Source organism: Akebia trifoliata, chromosome 3, assembly GCF_017979445.1.
Source record: "Akebia trifoliata isolate Shusen 1 chromosome 3, ASM1797944v1, whole genome shotgun sequence".
Lineage (NCBI taxonomy): Eukaryota > Viridiplantae > Streptophyta > Magnoliopsida > Ranunculales > Lardizabalaceae > Akebia > Akebia trifoliata.
In genome coordinates, this window is record NC_141377.1 from 8,210,042 (window position 1) to 8,228,239 (window position 18,198).

The window sequence follows — 18,198 nt, forward strand, 5'->3', positions numbered from 1 at the left end:
GAGCGAGCAAAGATTTGGGAGATTTATTTTCTTGGGGTGTTTGTTTGATTTGGTGAGACTAGAGAATGTAGAGAGGAGGTATTTGCCAAGATACTCTTGCTTACACGCTTGAACCTTATATTGGTTTTGTTGACACTTGAGAGCGATGTACATGTATGGAATTAGTTATTTAATGTGTAGTTAAAGTTTTCTTAATCAATCATCGTTTGATTAGTCTTTTAACACCTATTGATGGAACCAAAAGTCAGTTTGATTGGTTATTCATAAATATCATATCCAAGTATCCAAAAAATGCTTTAAATACAATGTGAAAATTGTTCCGTCACAACCATTATGATCCAAAATAATATCTGAAGATAGAATATAAAATAACCTTTCTGGGCACAGAGTGCTTCATTTACGTGTAATATGCCTTTTGAGACATTTGCAGTTTAGTTTAGGGACCTTGAGCACTGCATTCAACCTTATAGCTGATATGTATTTGAAAACATTGGGTATCTCAAATATTCGCCCAAAACCCTCTAAGGGTACATCTAAATTATCACTATAGTTATACACATTGCCCAAACATAAAATTAGTGAGATCTGATTAAATTGGACAACCAACAAATAATACATATAATAAGAACATATGTTTTCAACAACTAACATTTCATAGTAAAAAATATTCTTATTCACATTAATAATTATAAACCAATAGCCTCCCCTTGAATCAACCTAAATGTGGATTTTCCCTAACAAGGTGTTAGGGGCATCTCACAAATAGCAGCCGACAGATTCCATCAGACCACCTAGGACCAGTCATGGAAAACACCTGTCCCACCTTCTGGGACAATATTTCACAGTGACGGTGGTGGGAGCCTTCCATCTTCCTCCACAAGTGTATAATGGAAATTAGACGCCCCTACACTCGGAAAGAAAAAAAAAAATCTTTTGACCCAAAACAGCATTTGATGAGGTTTTCGTTGAAGCCGTCCTGAATCCAATATAGATACTGCAAGAAAGGAGAGAACCCTCAGCTAACAAGCGAAACTAGCTGATGCCTTCACTATCCCTCTTATTATCCCACATTTCTTCTCCAAACACTTCTTTGAGCATATTGCATGTCAGTAGGAGATCACTATCCGTATTCGGACCCATAACACATCCAACATCCCAAACTTTGGCAATACGGTTCAATTTCGTATCCGTGCCCAATCCCACTATAGCTACCTTGCAAGTGTTTGCTATGGTCTCTCTTGACTCAATGCTCCTGTTTCGCAGCCACCACAACAGCTGAACTGCCGGAGTCTGCTTTATTGGGCTGACATTCGTAGGACGTGCAAGAGTCATCCTGGACATCATGACCGTCCCCGTGATTCTCCGGATTCTTGCCAAAATGATCTAGTTCAGTGTCAAAACTGCAATCTTTAGACAATTTCCCATTACATGCTTCTAAAACATCGTATGGCCCCGCATCAACACCCACATTACCCTCGTCACTATTGTTGTTACTCTGATCACTACCCTCTCCATCATCATGGAATCTCTCTTTGTGATCCTCATCATAATCAACCGGAGAGTCTACTACCGAGTCTTCATCTTCCTCTGAAGTTCCACAGTCATAGTCACCATCACCATCAACACAACCCAGCCATTCATCATTGTCACTATCGATGTTCAATGGGTCCAACCTGTTCTGTTCGGCCCGCTTCCGAAGCATAAAGACGTTGAAATAATAGCTGACAAGCTCCTTCTTTGTTCGAGAAGGTAAGGCCTTCGGTAGATGTTCCCAAAAGTTCCTACGCAACGAGGCCGGGTGAGAGGAGACAACCTCATTGAAAACCTGTTCTTCCTCTTCATGCCATTTCCTTGCCACCTCCTCTCCCATGTCACAGAACCCCAACTCCATGAACATATCCTGCCCAAGAGTTCCTCTTAGCTTCTCTCTTTGTTCCACAATGTGTTGTCTCACACATCTGATAGAACCCGCTTCCTCGCAGCTACAATTAATTGTACAATTTCCGTCTTTGTCGGCATTGTAAATGAGCACTTGAGAATCAGGCATTGGAATTACACAAGTCCCCATCACATTCTCCCTACTGTCACCATCAACCAAAAGGTGTGAATCAGACACGTCAAGACACCCTGAAGTGGTCATGATACTTGATGGGCCCCACACTGGTACATCAGCTTGATGATCTGGTCCAACAGAAACTAGTTTTCGAGGGGGAACATCAAAAAGGGAAGAATATGTCTCCTCATTCAGAACTAGTGTCCTAGTTGGAGGTACATGTTCAGAAAACCAAGGGGCAAAAGACGTGCAAACCGCGGCACTGGTCACAAACTCGTTGACCCCAATTGCAAGTTCTGTAACATTGGTGCTTGCAAGCTTCTCCTCACCTACAGATTTATCGAAGCCTCCTTCACCTTCACCAACTTCACATGAGAATCAGGCCCGTATAAAACTATCAGTACATATCAGAAAAATTATATTAACAACAGGATGTGCTTATACATCTAACTTTGTTTTTAGATAAAATTTTGTCAAGAAAAAAGGAGGATGAGAAGACTTGCAACACAGCGAGAAATGAAAAGAAACGGGACCCTACTTGAACCGTTACAAAATAATCTTTTCCAACAAACAGATTACGAGAGTCAATTTGATTAATTTGGGATTTTTTTTAAAGTGAAAATCTTGGACAGGATTAAACCAGGAAAAAAATCGGGGGAGGAATAGGTCAAAAAATACCAATTTTATTGAAGAATGATGATTTTTTTTTTCCAGAAATAATCAATGATCAATTGAAAAAAAAAACACCGTTTATTATTTCCAAACCGCCAATTAATTGCTGATTTTTTTCTGAGAGATACCCTTTTCAATGATTTCCCGGATTCTTTCCTAGCAAAATCCCCTAGTATATGAAAGAGTGAAAAAGTACTTTCCTTGTAGAATAAGAAGCCTTCCTATCTCAATGAAAGTATGTCACAAAATTCGGTAAATTTTTTCACTCTAGGCAACAAATCCTCGAACGACACCCCTTTAAACTCTCTGAAGGCTTCACATAAACCACAAATGGATTAAGAGCCACCAATTGATTATACCCACCTAGGAGGTCTATTTTTTCAAGATTCAACCCCATCAAGTTTGATCCTAACCATCCAATCAATTGTATTCTTGACGGGGCAATCAGAAAGACATGTTGATCCAACAGAACATCAACAGATTAGATGGTTGTGATAATCCAGTAAAGCCAATTTTGAATGACAAGATCTACTAGGTGGCACCATCAAACAGAGGCTCAGAGCAACCCTTATTCCACTTCAACAGATGAAGGTAGTTACTAGAAATTGAGGTCAGACATGAGGTCATCTGTTCATAAATCTTTGCCTTATCAATTGCAATGAAAAATAATAACTGTTTCATACCTGAAATGTAAGGTTTCTGGGGGAAGTCATTATGGGGAACAGATTCAACAAACGAAGCTAGTTGATTACTACATGCCAGTTGCCTTGGGTGCTCACGAATACGACGAAACACGCATGGGTCGTCTTCATCAGAGGGCGATTCAACAAACGAAGCTAGTTGACTACTACCTGCCAGGTGCCTTGGGTGCTCACGAATACGACGAAACATGCATGAGCCATCTTCATCGGAGAGCGATTCAGCAAACGAATCTAGTTGATTACTACATGCCAGTTGCCTTGGCTGCTCATGAATATGACGAAACATGCATGGGTCTTCTTCATCAGAGGGTGATTTAGCAGACGAAGCTAGTTGATTACTACATGCCAGTTGCCTCGGGTGCTCATGAATATGACGAAACACACATGAGTCATCTTCATCAGAGGGCGATTCAGCAAGCGAAGCTAGTTGATTACTACATGGCAGTTGCCTTGGGTGCTCATGAATACGACGAAACGCGCATGGGTCTTCTTCATCAGAGGGCAATTCAACAAACGAAGCTAGTTGACTACTACCTGCCAGGTGCCTTGGGTGCTCACGAAAACGACGAAACATGCATGAGCCATCTTCATCGGAGAGCGATTCAGCAAACGAAGCTGGTTGATTAGTACATGTCGGTTGCCTTGGGTGCTCACGAGTACAAGGAATCACGCACGAGTATTCTTCATCAAAGGGTGATTCAATAAACGAAGCTGGTTGATTACTACATGTCGGTTGCCTTGGGTGCTTATGAATATGACGAAACACACATGGGTCTTCATCAGAGGGCGATTCAACAAACGAAGTTGGTTGCCTTGGGTGCTTACGATTACAAGGAATCAAGTATGACCCTACATTATCAGAGGGTGGTTCAACAAACGAAGCTTGTTGATTACTACATGTCAGTTGCCTTGGGTGCTTCCAATTACAAGGAATCAAGTATGACTCTTCTTCATCAGGGGGTCGTTTATTTGACATGTTTTACCTGCAAGAAGGAACATTTCAGCTTAAACTTGAAAAGGCAAAGTGCAACAGATGACAAAGCTTAAGGTTTGGGGCATCCTGCAGCTTGCATTGAGGAAAGAAAACATCGGCAAACCAGGATGTCAGAAGAACTTGATCGAAGAGTAGTGCGTTTCATGAGCTTTCAGTAAGAAAATGAGAAAAGATACTAAGTACAAATAATAATAAAATTTTAAAATATAACTTACTTAGATGTTTGGAATGAGTAGTCAACTTCACAAGTAATGAAAACATTAGACTTGAAAGCCATTAAAACATGGATAGAATGAATGCATATTATCATTCATCTTTCATAATATTTAACATCTTATTTGCTCGATCAATAGCTTCATACACATACCCTAAAGTTGCCCCTTTATCATAATCCATTCTTCAACACCCTCTGCTCAATCATAGATATCACATCTCTTCTATCCACCCAAAAACAACTCATAGATATCACATCTCTTCCATCCTCCCAAAAAATGGTATTTTGCATAATATTTGCAACAACTCTCTTTGACACTCTTGGCTTGTGATAAAGCCCTCCATTCATTCAATGCAAAAATGAGCCACAAAACTTGCTCTTCCTTTGTTATGGATTCCAACCATAGTGACGAAGTCGGGGTTCGGGAATAATTCAGCAATAAAAAGCTTCAGAAAGAGATCGATAAAGTCAGGAAAACATCAGATAAATTTAAAATAAAAACAACTTTTTTAAATATAAAAGTGTAAAAAAAATGTATTTCATAAACTACATGATAAAATAACATCTAAAAAAATACAAAAAATAGAATTAATTTGTGATTTTTTCAAAAAACCGTTGATTAAATCACGATTAATCATGATTTTTTTCAAAAACTTCGTGACTTAAAAAAAAAATCATGATTTAATCGACAACATTTAAAATTGTGATTTAATCGCAACTTTTGAAAAAATATCGGAGATTTTTGTCACTATGATTCCAACAACAAAGAGTTTGTAGAAAAATAAGTGATTGTCAACCTCTAACACATTCCCTTTAATATGAAACTTCTTGTAATCCTAACATGAGAGTACATGTAAATAAAAACTTTGATTTTCTTCCTTTCGTATCGTCTCCATAACCTTTGATATTTCTTTGTCAATGCCTTCAAGTAATAAATCCATACAATGTGTAGTACAATTTTTTGAAAACGGGAGGCATCATATTTTCCAAAATAAACCTAGCAACGATATCTTGGAAACATTATCCATTATGATTTGGACTACGTTAGCACTTCTTACATGCTCATCAACCCCAAGAACGATAAATCATCAAGAATCTAATGTCTTTCATCTTACGCTTCATTGATTCTGAGTGTAAAAGTATTGTACCTTAACTGAAGATGCGAAGAAATTAATGTGATTTTTTTATTTCTATCATCTTTCCATTGAGTATAATAATATCGATTCAACTAAATACTTCAATATCCTTAACATACATACTCCCTTCTTACAAGTTTTGCAATCTGGTCCTTATAATTTCACTACTACTGCTAGGTAAAATATAACCTAGCCAATGATTCGATACAGCAACCCCATTGAGACTATGAACTTTGGCGTCCTTGTAATGATAAAAGCAAACTATTAGCGATGAAATGCTTTGCAATTAGCACATCTCCACTTTTTTTCTTAGGACAATACTTAAAACAATGTCTTATGCCTTCTACTTGCCCAACTTCACCACCACAATATATTAATAACACACAACAATTCTTGAAATGTCATTAAAAGAAGGATTTTGTATATTCAATATAAGAGATAGTGTTACACGTTATTGAAACCTAAAGTAGCGAAGACAAAATAGGGAACCTTTGAGGTTATAAGCTTTACATTCTTGTGGATATGCTAATACTATACTTACTTATCACTGAATCTTAATGTGTTTTAGGATCACAGAACCTAGACCCAGTGAACTCAATAATCATTAAGCCCACCCTCAAACTCTAAGTACATTTCAGCCTGTTCAATACCCTACACTTTGCAATTGCATCAAACACTTGAAAGGGACCTATGTAACTCAAGGCAATAAGCTCAAAAAACAAATATATATATATATACAATATTGGCAAGTCGGCATATGTCAGTGTGCCTCAAAATCAGTGTAGGGCACTGAAATGTGTCAATGTATTTAATAAAAGCTCTTTATTTATAAATAAAAATAATGTGTCAATGTGTTTGTTACAAAGTGTATATATATACACACACAACTACAGTTGTGAGGTCTAAACATCCCCTTCAACTACAGTGGAGTAGGGTCCACACTACACCACTTTATTGTCTTTCCTCCCACCACTTTTCAATAATATCCCCCCAATACCCCTCTAACTTTACTAGGGAAAATTCTAGTGTGAGTCTGTGTATATATATTTCTATTGTATGCTTAACATGAGCTAAATATTTCAAAAATATCTCTCTCAAAGATGATAAATACATGGAATAAGTCAATAAACTATATTGGCAAGTCGACATATGTTAGTGTGCCTCACAATCGGTGTGGGGCACTGAAATGTGTCAATGTATTTAATAAAAGCTATTTATTTTTTATTTTTTTATCAATTAAAAGCTATTTATTTATCAAAAAAAAAAATGTGTCAATGTGTTTGTTACAAAGTACACACACACACACAAATACAACGGTGGGTCCCACTCTAGCTACAGTGGAGTGGGATCCACACTAGACCATTTTATCGTCTTTCATCTTCAACGCCTTTAACTTTATTATCTCCCCCCGCCCCCCCTTTCAATAATACCCCTTAATTTACCATTTTTATTCTTTACTCATTTTCCAATAATACCCCTCTAACTTTACTATATTTCCTCTTTAACCCCAAAGAGGATGTTTGTGCCTACGACAGGGCAAATTCTAGCATGTGTGTGTGTATATACATATATATATAAAATACATACACACATTACAATTTGCCTATGCATATCTGGAAGAACATTATACCCTACCCCCATTATAGAAAGCACAACCAAATGATATCCGTTATCAAACATCACTTCAAACTAAGACAAACAAAGATATTTGACAACAATAACATGACTATAACCAAACATCATAAATTAAATGTGAGGCAAGGCACTGTAAGTAAGGCGTACCAAGGCACATGCCTCACTTAAAATTGAATAAAATAAATGTATTTTATCCATATTGTCTTTACATAAAATAAAAAATTATTTGGATAGTGCATTTTTTTCCCGTTAAAGATGTTTAATTTTACATTTAGTCATTTTTTTTCCAGCCCGAGTCGATTAGGGTTGAATTAGGCCTTAGATGACTAGGGCCCACTAGGGTGTAGGGCTGGTCTAAGGTACATCCCGCCTCTTTAGAGCTGGGTTAGGGCCCCGCCCATTGACAGCCATAATTGTTGTTGTATTGTAGCAGCAAGTCAGCACCGGCACATGTTGTTGGCATACTTCTTGTTCTTTTTCTCTAATTTCTCTACTAACAATTCTTCTTTTTGAAGTATTGAATGAATACTTTACCTTATTTATAAAACTCATATTTATACGTGTTATATTGGGAAAAATCTAAAACTATCTTTCACTATTTCTTTTATATTTTATAATCATATTTTAATTTTATTATGCCTTGCTTCACTCAGGAGTGCGCTTCGCCTTGCACCTTGCGTTTCAAGCGCCAAGAGGCCTTTGCACCTTTCGCCCTTAACTACACTGCTATCTACTAAAGCTATACCCAATATATGATTTCTTCTTTCCTATAACGCACTATTTTGAATAATAGTAACATACAAAGTAACTATCCTTCTACACAAGCATTCAGATTTTAGAGTTTCCAACTCTATAAACAAAAAATTTTGACTTAGGCATAGGTACCACAGAAGGTGTTTTATGGAAATTGAAGCAACCTATATGAGAAAAAAAAAATAGAAGATTTCCATAAGAGGTGTAGTTTACCTCCAAATTCTTCTAATAGAAAAGTTAAAGATTAAGCTTAGAAGAAAAATTGAACATTGGAAGATCAAAATTGAAACCCTAGATTCGCTGATTTATAAGAAATCAAGATGAAATAAGTTGATTTGGTTATAAGTAAGCTATGTTTGCCCAAGATAATTCATGCAAACAAAGAAACCCGATGTCCAAAACCATAGGGCTAGATTCTCAAATATTAAACGAAATCAGTAACATCGCAACAGATTCGAATATAAAACGATTCCTGGACAACAAAAACAACTTTCTCCCTACAAGATCTACAGATCTAACGAACCCTAACGAAATAAAAATAAAAAAAAACTAGCAAATCGAATCCAGAAGAAGAAATTAAAAAAGATCGATTAACGGATTTACCTGGCGTACGGATACACAGATCGGAGGATAAATAGGGGAAATTTTCGAAACCCTAAATGTATAATACGATTTACAAAACGGATGAGGTCGAAATCGGGATCAATCGATAGAGAAGAATGAAAATCGATCGAAAATAGGGTTAATTTGAAGATCAAAAGGACAGATCGAAAATGAAACAAGATCAAGATTTGCGAATTGAAAAGGGGGGAAATCGAAAGGGTAAAGCAATATTTGATAATATTATAAATAACTATCAACTACCCGAAACCCTTTCACACCAATCTCGAAAATACTCCTGGTTTTACCTGTAATTACGAAATTACCTTATATAAATATAAATATGAAGTACGTGAAGAAGAAAACTACCATGATTATGAAGTACTGAACATTCCAATGCCCCACATTCTAAAATTGCCACGTGTTTAATCCTCCCCTCTCCATCTGAATTATTTGGCCCACCAATTTTTTTTGAATAAAAAACACTAGAACTGATGATTTCTTGATGATGGATTGGATCGAATTAATCATGAACCCGTATCATTATTTCTAACACTCAAATTAAGCTATTTGAAATCATCAATCAAGCAAATTTTATTTGTCGATACTCCAAACCCTAACCCAAGACTGCTATTTTGAGACATTCAAAGCGATTGACTAGAAATCATCAACCAATCAAATTTTATTTGTGTGGAACTTGACTCATTATTTCGGAACATTTAAGCCTTACTAAGGGTCGATTTCCTCAAATGAATTACCTCATTAGCAATCTAACACCACAACCATCTAGATTCTATCGAAAGACTCAGGTAAAAAAAAAAAAAATTTAGACTTGATCCAACTTTTGAAAATGGACGATTGTCAAATTTCCAACTAACTCCAAAATTTGAAATTAAAATTCAATGGTGAAAAATAACCTATTTTGAATTTTTTTTTTTTTTAAGTTCATATAATTTTGTCCTCACAACACCGAAATATCAAATCATGTTTCTGGACGTCGTAAGCTAAGCCCAAGGACCCCTTATGCTCCGTTTGGAAAAGTTGTATGTAAAGTTGCTGATGCTGAATTAAGTTGCTGAAGCTGAGAGAAAGTTGTTGTTGTTGTTGCTGAAGCAACTTGCTGAATTGAGTATATTGTTTGGTAACATGCTGTCTAACTGTGCTATTAAGATGTTGAATTGTTTGGTAACCTGTTGTTTCTAAAAATTGCTGGATGAAGTTAAAAATAATATTAAAAAAATATTATTTATCTGATATAAGTAATAATATGTTAACATAAGTATAAACATAGAATTTAATATAAAAAATAAAAATAAAAATTCAGTTTTATTTTTTCTATACTAACATATTTAATGTCTATCAAATAAATAATTAAATAAAATTTTACATCATGTATATATGGCATTATAAATTTGTTGAGCAATCTCATCTCGTACAATATTCATATCAGCAACCAATTCATCATCAACTTCATTTGGTGTCGCATTAGATGCGCCTCCTCTATCAATGTCAACATTTTCATCCTTATATTGTGTAAACCAACTATCAGTAACTGATTGTTGTCGGATAAAATTATGTAAGGCCATACACACACATACAATACGTATCTGAGTCATAAAAGAGTATGAAGCCATCCATTTCAAAATCGGAAATCGTTTTTTTAGTACACCGAAACAACGCTCAATAACGTTTCTGCATGAAGAGTGATAATAATTGAACCACTCCTCCTTCGTTCTTGGTCCATTTCCTCTACGAAAATCATGAATGTGATACCGTGTATTACGATATGGTGCAAAATATCCTCGCATATTTTGGTAACCCGCATCAACCATGTAATATTTTCCTAAGACAATTAAGATATTTTTTTCAGTAAATTAAAATTACCTTAATGGATATAAAAAATATCAAAAATAAAATAAAATAACATTTCATTACCAACAGGAGGATGTGGGAAATTCAAACTCGAATCGCTAAGCACAGATTGAAAGACTCGCCAATCGTGTGCTGAACCTTCCCATCCAGCCAAAACAAAAGTAAATTGCATGTCAAATGAACAAATAGCCAAGACATTTTGTGTACATTCGGTCTTTCTTCCTGATCGAAATGGTATTTGTTTGTCAAATGGTACAACTGCAGGTATATGAGTCCCGTCAATTGCACCCACGCAATCCTATTTCATTTAAAAGTAAACATTAAACAACTATTATGTTATTGATTATATTAATTCAAATATTAAATAATCAATTACCTTAAACCATGGAAAATATCGTCGATCTGCTAATATTTTTGGTGGTGTAACGCTCAAGTCAGGTGCTTTTATTAAGTCATGGGCAAAACTATATAATGCTTGTAATACGTGATGAAAATATCGACTTATCGTTTCACCAGAATGTTGGAATCTATCCTGATTATTTCTATTCCTAACATTATGCCCAACTGTATATAAAAAATTACAAATAAATATAGACAATTATTAGAAATAGAAGACATAATTCAATTATTCATAGAGGAAACAAACACCATTCTAGAAAATCTAAATTAAAAGGGTATTTACATTAGCATCAAGATAAATATGGGGGGGGGGGGATCATGGGACATATGTAAAAACATATATAAAAACAATGGTTGCTCAAAATATGGGTTAAAGATTTTAAATTGAGCTGATTTTTTGTGAGGATGTTCTCTATGATGAGAAGATCATCCTAAAAAAAAATCAGCTTAATCTGAAACTTGTAAATCCATCAAAAGTGGTTACAAATTATTGATAAAAAATCGACGGTCCACATTCTAAATCACTTTTAACGGGGTTAGAAGTTTCAGATTGGATTGATTTTTTTTTAGGATAATCTTCTCGTCATAGAGATCATCCTCACAAAAAATCAGTTCAATCCAAAATCTCTAACCCATATTTTCAATTTTTTATATTATTTCATTATTGTTACACATGTCCCATGATATGTCCCCAAATATAAGAATGTAATTCATTGATAGTCATCTAACATAGACATTAATACATGTTCTGTTGTTTAACATGAGTCTGTTGAGTATGTTGTGTTACATATAAATCCATTAAAGAATTGTTACAGTTGGTGTAGCATTAACAAAAGTTGGTGTCGCTATATAACAAAAGTTGATCATGGGACATATGTAAAAACATATATAAAAACAATGGTTGTTCAAAATATGGGTTAGAGATTTTGGATTGAGCTGATTTTTTGTAAAGATGTTCTCTATGATGAGAAGATCATCCTCATAAAAAATCAGCTTAATCTGAAACTTGAAAGTCCATCAAAAGTGGTTTACAAATTAATGATAAAAAATCGACGGTCCACATTCTAAATCACTTTTAACGGGGTTAGAAGTTTCAGATTGGACTGATTTTTTTTAAGGATGATCTTCTCATCATAGAGATTATCCTCACAAAAAATCAGTTCAATCCAAAATCTCTAACCCATATTTTCAATTTTTTTTATTATTTCATTGTTGTTACACATGTCTTATGATATGTCCCCAAATATAAGAATATAATTCATTGATAGCCATCTAACAGAGACATTGACATGTGTTCTGTTGTTTGACATGAGTATGTTGAGTATTTTGTATCACATATAAATCATTAAAGAATTGCTACAGTTGGTGTAGCATTAACAAAAGTTGGTGTGGCTATGTATCTCTATTTTAACTCTGACCCACATGTTTATGTGGCTGTGGGAGTTCCATGGCTGTTTTTAAATTATGAGTTCGATCCAGAGTTAGAGGGTTGTGTGGGTGAGTTTTGTGGGTGCTGTTGAGAGCCTAATGGTAAGTTGAGTGTGATGAATGTGGGTTCCATGAGTGAGAGAGAGTGTTGACAGAATCGCCATTAATGGAGGGCTGTTGTGCAACTGAGCTGCCATTAGGTGATAAAAGAATGGTGGTGTGGTGCTTAGGAGATGAGAATGAATGGTGAAAGCAAATGAGGGCGACTGAAATTGAAGGTCTATGGATGAGGATGAGGGTTGAAATCGAAGGTTTGTGGGTGAATGAGGATTGAAATCGATGGGAGAATAGAGGTAGATTTCTTACTCTTCTTTCTCTTTATTTTTTATTTTTATTTTTATTTTTTTTTCTCTCTTTTACTTCTGATTCTCTTGAATTTTTTGATTATTAACAATGGGGGAAGGGTTGCTTAAAACACTAACATTGGAAAAAAAAATACAGAAAAAAATAAGAAAAGGAGCAAACGTTGCTTACCTGAGAGAGTTGTAGAGATGAGTTCTTGACTGTAAGATCAGAGAGAGAGTGAGAAAGAGAAAGAGAGAGAGAAACAGAGACAGACTGAGAGATGGCACCATTTTTTCACTCTATTTTTTTGCGGTTCCGTGTGATTTTGCGGATGCTCGATGAACTATTAGTAGTCGAGTGAATCAGCATATTTTGACGAAGGAATCAGCAATTAAAAAGACTTCAAATCCATCCCAAACACTAAAGTTTCAAAAACGGACGGAGTTCGGCATGATTTTAAACGTGAGAAAGCTTTTCCAAACAGACTATTAGTAAGACTAGTTAGACTCTTTTTTTTTTCTTTCCTATTCATGGAAGGGGTTCATTAAGTAATTTTTCATTACGCTTATCACACCATTCCACTCTATCTTGTGTCATATGTTCGATCAAAAACATGTATCTTCGTACCTTTTTTTAATATTTTCAAATGTATCATTTTTAGCTTCTCATATTGATTTAGATTCGTTGACTTGCATCAAAATGTTCATTCTCAATGTTTGTGTTGTTGGTCTTCCTGTTATATCCTAAATCATCTTTAATGCAATTTCGTTTATTTATCTCTTAAAGTGTATATATATAAATTTCCTCGACCAATCTCATTTTATTTTTATTTTTTTTTCTCTCTTTTACTTCTGATTCTCTTGAATTTTTTGATTATTAACAATGGGGGAAGGGTTGCTTAAAACACTAACATTGGAAAAAAAAATACAGAAAAAAATAAAGAAAAGGAGCAAACGTTGCTTACCTGAGAGAGTTGTAGAGATGAGTTCTTGACTGTAAGATCAGAGAGAGAGTGAGAAAGAGAAAGAGAGAGAGAAACAGAGACAGACTGAGAGATGGCACCATTTTTTCACTCTATTTTTTTGCGGTTCCGTGTGATTTTGCGGATGCTCGATGAACTATTAGTAGTCGAGTGAATCAGCATATTTTGACGAAGGAATCAGCAATTAAAAAGACTTCAAATCCATCCCAAACACTAAAGTTTCAAAAACGGACGGAGTTCGGCATGATTTTAAACGTGAGAAAGCTTTTCCAAACAGACTATTAGTAAGACTAGTTAGACTCTTTTTTTTTTCTTTCCTATTCATGGAAGGGGTTCATTAAGTAATTTTTCATTACGCTTATCACACCATTCCACTCTATCTGTGTCATATGTTCGATCAAAAACATGTATCTTCGTACCTTTTTTTAATATTTTCAAATGTATCATTTTTAGCTTCTCATATTGATTTAGATTCGTTGACTTGCATCAAAATGTTCATTCTCAATGTTTGTGTTGTTGGTCTTCCTGTTATATCCTAAATCATCTTTAATGCAATTTCGTTTATTTATCTCTTAAAGTGTATATATATAAATTTCCTCGACCAATCTCATTTTATTTTATTTTTGTGATTTTGTAAGTTTAATTGTTATTGTCTATCACATAAAAAGCCACAAATAATCCTCTAATTTATTCACTCAACATTAAGTCAATAATTCTCATTTTATAAAATATCATTTTAAAGATTTCAATTAGAATTTTATAGATGTATTATTTATGTTTCCAACCAACTTACCAATGGAAGTTATGATATTTTAAAAATGTGAACAAAATTGTGGCGCCCCGCCGAACGCTAACACAAATCCCCATGTCAGATCTCGAGGTATTATGTAACACCTCGAAATTTCGGCATGGTCTCCTCTGTTTATGTTAGCATTCCAAGGCGTTCAACCTGCACCTGATAACCGACATACAATCCTGCATACATATATAAAATATAATACTAACGGAAGCTTATATACGTCAAATAACATACGAAAGATCAGAGTGCGAAAAATAACTAGAATACAGGATTATACAAAATTTCTCACTCTAACAGAAATCATAACACTCAAGACAGAATCTATAAAACTATTTGAGGGAATTGACACCACTAGGGGGTAATAACCCCAATACTCACCAAGTGACGAACTCTGGCTGTCTATCTGACCCACCAGATGATTCTCACTCGTGCTCTATATCTGCCTCGCCAAACTTCGGATCTGAAACTAAAAAAATGGAGAAAGAAAGGGTGAGTAACAAAGGTTACCCAGTAGGGAAACAAACAATTTCTGCCAATAACCCCTCCTAACATGAACGAATAAGCATACTGAATCATTTTAAAATAGTCAAAGTTTTACAGAAGAAATTACGATTAACTGGTACATATAGCCAGGGATGAACAACTAAACATTTTAAAACTCACATTACATCGATCAGCAGTACTCACTATAACATTATCTTTTTATACAAATCTAATTGATCAAAGGGAAATAATAAACATGGATTTCATTTTATATATCAAAATAAACAACAGATACATAATACACAATGGTGGAGTATTGGAATTAGAGAGTTGGGATTCACGACTGGATCGCTCCCAGTCGGGACATAATGTTACAATTCTTCTCTGGTTTTTAATTCCTGATTTTGTGGCCGGTCGCTGCACTTACCACGCTTGGTTGACCATTTATCCGGCTCAGGCTGGCCGTTTGACGTGACCGTAAGCAATGGGTCTCTTTTCGATGTGTCATAACGTTCGACTACTATAGATTGTTAGTGATTACTGACTAATCATCTTCGTCTATGCCTATCAGGCGTACATGTGATCCCAAATATACAAACCATTCGTATACGACCACCTTTAATTACAAGTTCACTGGTAAAGATAGAGAGGAATAAACCCGGATTCCAGTTGTGACTTCACTCTCATACGCGTCCCATACCACGTATGAGTTTGGTGGTCCCTACCGTACATCCCAGGATAGTACATCACTCCGGATGATATGACGCACTATCCCTTCAGGCATTCACAAACTCTTTAACAGCTCACAAAATAGCTACATATATATATTATTTTCATTTGAAAACAAAAGAGAAATTAACAATACAAGGTTGAGAATAGATATCCAGTTTCCTACCATGCAAGTGTGGCCACCCGGCCTAAAATAAACAACATAACAGAGCGCCTCGCGCTAACAGAAAGTAAATAAACATGCAACCAGTAACATTATCCCTGGATATCCGTTCACCAACCTGCATACAACACAACAACGTAAAATGCAGACATCACCCCTCGGGTGTGACTCTGACATTTTACCGTTTCATACCCTTTTTCCCTTTTTTCGACTTTTACAGTTTTCAATCTCTTCATAAAATATCCGTTTTCTGATATTCATCAACTCAATATGAGTTCATTGAATATTAAATCACACTTTTCAACTATAGAATTTATTTCTATCAATAATATTGAAAAAATACAAATTTCATATCAAAACGGGGTCCGAGCAGTGCACAAGACCCAATTTATGGCAATAACCCGTTAAAATACCCTACCCACGTATAATTTATTAAAAATACAATTAAACATATCAACATGCAATTTCTGGCGTGAATTTTTGAAATAACAAAATAATTCTATATTTTAAAAATACATCCAAATTTTTCGATAAAATCCTAAATGCAATTTTCACAATCTAGATTACTAATAGAAATTGAGAGTTCCTTACTATCTCTAGGCGAAAGGATCTAAGCGTGTGCACGAAAATTGAGGCGATCAGCGCGGAAATCGAGACGGACCAAACTTCGAAGCGGCTGATTTTTGAAATCGACCTGGTGGTTTTGAAGATCTCGATGTGCTCGTCTCTTCTCCCTTCTACGGCGAAAGGCGGTTTGACCCCGAAACTGATGAAAATCGAGGTCGAAGTTACGAAAATCTCCGTATAAAAATACGGCTGATTTTTGACTATACGGGGTGAAAAATACGAGAAAACGGAAGGAATTTGGTTGGGTTATGTAGAGAATGAGGCTGCGGGCGTTTCTCCCTTCTGCGTCGAAAGACGGTTTGACCCCGAAACGGACGAAATCCGAGGTCAAAGTTTCGAAATTTCTGTATCCAAATACGGCTGATTTTTGACGATATTGGATGAAATAGAAAGTGAAACGAAGAAAGGTTGGGTGGGTTTTGTAGAGAACGTAGCTGCGGACCTTTTTCTCTTCTGCGGCGATCGTCGAAAATGGACCATTTGCGAGAGATCTGAAGTGGAAAAATCGGAGGAAAAACAAATTTCTTTTGTTTTCGTTTTTTTTTTTCGCACTGTTTGGACGAGTGGGGAAGATGAGAGAAATTTTTTTTTTTTAAATGTTATTTAAATAAAATGTGGGACGAATTCGGTATTTTGTCAATTGTTTCGATCGATGATAATTTGATCATCCGGATTCCAAAACTGACAAATGAATACTCTATTTCGCCTAATCTTTCATTCCGGATCTAATGGTATAGTCAATTTCTACAAATTATGTCTCCATAAAAAATTTACATTTTTAGCCTGACGTGACCCATAGACTTGATGTCGTTTTCGTTTTTGGCGATAATTCAACTTCCTGATCTCTAAAAATGACAAATAAATAGTCCATGTTGAATAATTTTTCGTTATGAACCCAATGGTATGATCGAATTTTAAAAATTATTGCAAAAAAAAAAATCACTTTTTTAGCCTGATCCGACCCGATAATTGAGGATTTTGCAACTTTTATATTCGGACTCGCATTTGAGCGTGCTTACAGGCTAAACTATGTTTTTCGATCATTTTGAATTTAATGGTGAGGTCAGATTCCATTAAAAATGATCAGAAACATCCTAAAATTTTACCCCTAAATCCCACTTTTAAGATTTTCTTAAAATTTCACTATTTATTTTTTCCTCGAGATACGAATTAAAAATTCGGGGTGTTACAAAAATTAAATTCCTTTTCAGTAAAAAAGACAAACATGAAGAATGTAAATATATTGGGAAAATAGGATCAAAATAATAATATCTCGAAGGATTCGTTTTCGTTATATATAGTAGAGATGTATATACTACTATTACAATCATTGATTCCATAAAAAATGGCCATTACAACAAGAATTACAACTGTGTTCCTACACCATATTTATAAGATATATTTCATCAACTTCAAACGATTATTGTGAGACAAAGAAGAGGACAAAATACCTTATAGATTAGATGTTGGGGGCAATTTGTTATTTATGTATCGTTTCTCTTTGAACCATGGTTTTGAAACTCGTTTCGAGGTCTTGTTCATGGATGAGAACTAGTTGTCTTAGACAAGTCAACTTGTCTCGGACAACATAAACCATTTTATTCGTTTTCGAA

General features: G+C 35.2%; 1 protein-coding gene across 3 annotated transcripts; it reads right to left on the minus strand.

The window, feature by feature from the left end:
- Positions 1–594: 594 nt before the first annotated feature.
- Positions 595–9,067, minus strand: LOC147405870 (uncharacterized). Of its 3 annotated transcripts, XM_086433750.1 has the most exons (4): positions 8,762–9,067; positions 4,788–5,080; positions 3,409–4,409; positions 595–2,418 (listed from the first exon to the last, which is right to left on the minus strand). In XM_086433750.1, exons 3-4 carry the CDS (start codon positions 4,400–4,402, stop codon positions 1,244–1,246), a joined length of 2,169 nt encoding a protein of 722 aa, XP_086289876.1. In that variant the 5' UTR covers positions 4,403–4,409; positions 4,788–5,080; positions 8,762–9,067; the 3' UTR covers positions 595–1,243. The 3 variants fall into 3 exon arrangements, with proteins under 3 accessions (XP_086289876.1, XP_086289875.1, XP_086289877.1); XM_086433749.1 differs by lacking the exon at positions 4,788–5,080 and having other exon boundaries at positions 8,762–9,066; XM_086433751.1 differs by lacking the exons at positions 4,788–5,080; positions 8,762–9,067 and adding an exon at positions 4,636–4,763.
- Between the last annotated feature and the right edge of the window lie 9,131 nt (positions 9,068–18,198).

Bases quoted from the DNA above. Each gene is read 5' to 3' on its own strand.
- LOC147405870 (XM_086433750.1), bottom strand. From the start codon at position 4,402: ATGTCAAATAAACGACCCCCTGATGAAGAAGAGTCATACTTGATTCCT. The intron at 2,419-3,408 runs GTATGAAACAGT...TCTCATGTGAAG, and splicing joins CCAGAAACCTTACATTTCAG to TTGGTGAAGGTGAAGGAGGC.